Genomic DNA, 3,218 nt, shown 5'->3' with positions numbered 1-3,218 from the left:
TTAGCATCATACTAGACAAACACAAGAAGACTGTGGCATAAAACTCCACTAAAGGCAACGAAGGCCCTATTATATTTCTAGGTGTCACTCAGTTTTACCTATTTCACCTTAGGAACATGACAGTTTTGATGAATGCAACAACAACCCAATTTCATTCTCTAAAATGATGCTTTTAAATTTCCATCAAATCAGGAAAAAGAAATTAAAAAAGCAAAACATAACACAATCCAAAACTACAGTGTTGGGAGAGGAGGAGGAGGAATTCAACCCAACAACATTTATCTTCCGTCTGTCAGCTGAATTTCATATCCACATAAGGCATTTTTTCCAGCTGAAGTTGCTATCCTCCAGTCTCCCTACTCTGAAAGAGTAGCAGCTGGCAATATAGCTTTATGTTCACATCCAAAAGACTCCATGGAGTGGAAAAAAATGGTACATTCATGAAGCTCATCAGCATAAAATCAACTGCTTACTGTGCACAACACAGTCACATCAGAACTGTCAAAAAGGGCACTAATTATTGTAACTTGAAGGGGAAAAAGAAGAAACTTCAAGGAATATTGCAATTTTACACCTGCCAGCTACAGTCAAATGACAAAGTCTGGAAAATTTCAAAATACAGCATGCAGCTGCCCTTTTCTGTGAGGCATAGGGATGGCTCACAGAGATATAGGTCGCAAAACACTCTGTTGCTATGCTACTCTGGCAAAAATAGAAAGTTAAATGTAAGAACAGTCTGCTTATAGAGGGTTCCAGCAAGCACCAATCAAACCATCAGTAGGGCAAATCCCACTTCCTGCATCTGTTGAATGTCTTATTTTCTACTGTGTTTATACTTGTATAATGCAACTTTTTTTTTTCAAAACATCATCCATGAAGATAAATTTCCATTGCAAATTAAAATAACAGGCAGGATTATTTTGTTGAACATCAATCAGTGCCACTGTATGCAAGAAGATGTCACATTATCTATAAATGACTGTTCGTATTTCCCTGTCGCTGTGCATTACTGTTTTCAAGATCCATAAAATTTATGGTTAAGTTTAGCAGAACTTTAATAAATCTAAATCAGAATTTCAGACAACAGAAGTTTGTCAAATTATGGTTGTAGACTTTAACTGCATATCTAACATTTTAGACCTGTCCAATGAGAGTTTACTGTAAATTTTCTCACTGAAGCAGTAAATGCTTTAGTAAACTGACCATAGATCACAGAATTTAGGAAAATGAACAACATAGCTTTAGAAGCTAACAAGAATTCAAAGGAGAAAACAACCTGTTCCTGAAGTGACTGACATGTAAAAACCAAAGTAAGTCTCATGCAGTGAAAAGAATCCCCTGGGAATTACAATTTTTACTGCATTAATACCAAACAAATTCATCTTGATTAACTTAATCATACTGAACACCAAAGGAATTCATCATGATTAGTCACTAATTGCAAAGCACTGCCCTGGTTTTAATCAGGTTAACACCATTCTAGGAGAATGTTAATAAAGACTGTCTTTACCCTCTGTGTCTACTCCTTTCCTGCCTGCCCTTCCAGCCATCTGCTTGTAAGTGAGAATGTCCAGCAGTTTGCCACCAAACATGGGCGTTCGTATAATTACTCTGCGTGCAGGTAAATTCACTCCAGAGGAGAGTGTGGAGGTTGCTGCTAGGACTCTGATCAGGCCACGGCGAAAGGCTCCTTCAATGATGTCCCGTTCATCAAAAGTAAGACCTGAGGAGACACAGTGTTCATTGAACCTAGTAATGGTGAAACTGCATTTAAGAGCTAGCAATATTACTGTCAAGTGAGGGGAAAACCAAACAAGCTTAGGAAATATTCACCACTCAGTGTTAGGAACCAGACTAGCAACACAACCTCAGTTAACTTCTTCTGAACCACAAATGGGCCAAAATTTCACCCTTAAGGTTTGATTATTCATCTGACAGTAATATACTAGTTTTTCTAAGGTGTTTGTACACATCGTAGCAAGATGAACAGCTGCTTACTACAGATCTACAAACACTGCAAGTAAATACATAAATAAATAAATAAAAATAAGAAAACATTAGGGAACTAGGATTTACTCATCTGCCATCCTGACCCTGGACTCCAATCCTCAATATTTCCATTAAAGGTTACAGGTCTAGTACGTATCATTTTACATTTCCTTCAGGGTTTCAGGACAATTTTATTCTTGAAAAAGAAATCCACATTCTGTAGGCATGTGGAATTATTCCTCCTACATAATCAATGCCATAGCTACTGTTCTCTCTCCCAGCTAGTCCTTTCTCTCACTGAACCAACACATTTAGTGAATCAATACACCATTACCTACTTAAGTAAGAAATAAAAGCTCTAACCAGAAGTCTTCAGGGCATAGCCTCCTTTTATTTTTATTTCCATTGTTATACCACTTCTATTTACTCATTTATGTCAGTATTAGGCTGAGGAAAATTGCTCTAAGATACTCCAGCAGCTTTAGGAATGACTTGAAAATGCTTGAGCTGTACATCAGCTAATTTTTCAGGCATTTCACAAAAAAAACCCTAGTTAAGTCATATTTTTAAGTTGCTGTTATCCAACACAACAGAGAGAAGACTTATCATAACAATTTGTGAACTAAAGTCTTTGGCTGCAATAAAAGGATTCCAAGTTTACATCTAACTGTGGGATTCTCAAAGCATTTTAATTTAGTCATGAGCTACAAAAGGCTTCAAAAAGCAACTGGCTTGTTTTTGGAAGGACTTAACCATTACAGAATTCGAGGCCAAGCTATTCAGAAATACCTGCATGATGAAATGCCACTCCCCATGGCAAAGTACGTTGGAGCACAGAATCCAGGCCTGAGACAGAACGCTTTAGTTGATCCAGAACCTCATCGATCCCTTCTCTGTCCACAACAACTGGGGCAAGGGCAGAGTTTTTTGCAGAACCTTGAGACAGAAAATATTTTTATAGTTTATACCAATATTGATTTCCATTAAAGGCACTGTGCACATCATAGTCTTCTATTAACTACTTTTCTCTTACTTTCAGGCTGTTGCAAACTGTAGAACTCCCTGGCAATGATGTCTGCCAGCTTCTCACACCAGTTCTTGGATGGACAGAAAAGCAGGACTGAGTGGCCACCACAAACAGTCTCATAACACAGGCTCACAATATGGTCTTCATCTCCCTGAATTGAGACAAAATATTTTCAATGCACTCCCAAACTGAATGGGGTTTG

The 3,218-nt window shown here is 37.8% G+C and overlaps 1 protein-coding gene across 1 annotated transcript in view; it reads right to left on the bottom strand.

Annotated features, from left to right (window-relative positions):
* Positions 1 to 1,510: 1,510 nt before the first annotated feature.
* LOC103806236 (DNA polymerase theta-like) overlaps positions 1,511 to 3,218 on the bottom strand; it is a gene marked incomplete at both ends in the record, with an annotated part of 14,042 nt that continues 12,334 nt past the window's right edge. Inside the window, 3 exons of the mRNA XM_009078918.1 lie at positions 1,511 to 1,723; positions 2,779 to 2,925; positions 3,023 to 3,167. Coding sequence (XP_009077166.1) covers positions 1,511 to 1,723; positions 2,779 to 2,925; positions 3,023 to 3,167 — 505 coding nt within the window. The remainder of the gene's footprint in view (positions 1,724 to 2,778; positions 2,926 to 3,022; positions 3,168 to 3,218) is intronic.

The sequence above is a fragment of the Acanthisitta chloris genome, unplaced genomic scaffold (assembly GCF_000695815.1).
Source record: "Acanthisitta chloris isolate BGI_N310 unplaced genomic scaffold, ASM69581v1 scaffold18957, whole genome shotgun sequence".
Taxonomy (NCBI): Eukaryota; Metazoa; Chordata; class Aves; order Passeriformes; family Acanthisittidae; genus Acanthisitta; species Acanthisitta chloris.
The sequence above is the reverse complement of the archived record's forward strand: the minus strand, read 5'-3'. Positions and strand labels throughout refer to the sequence as shown.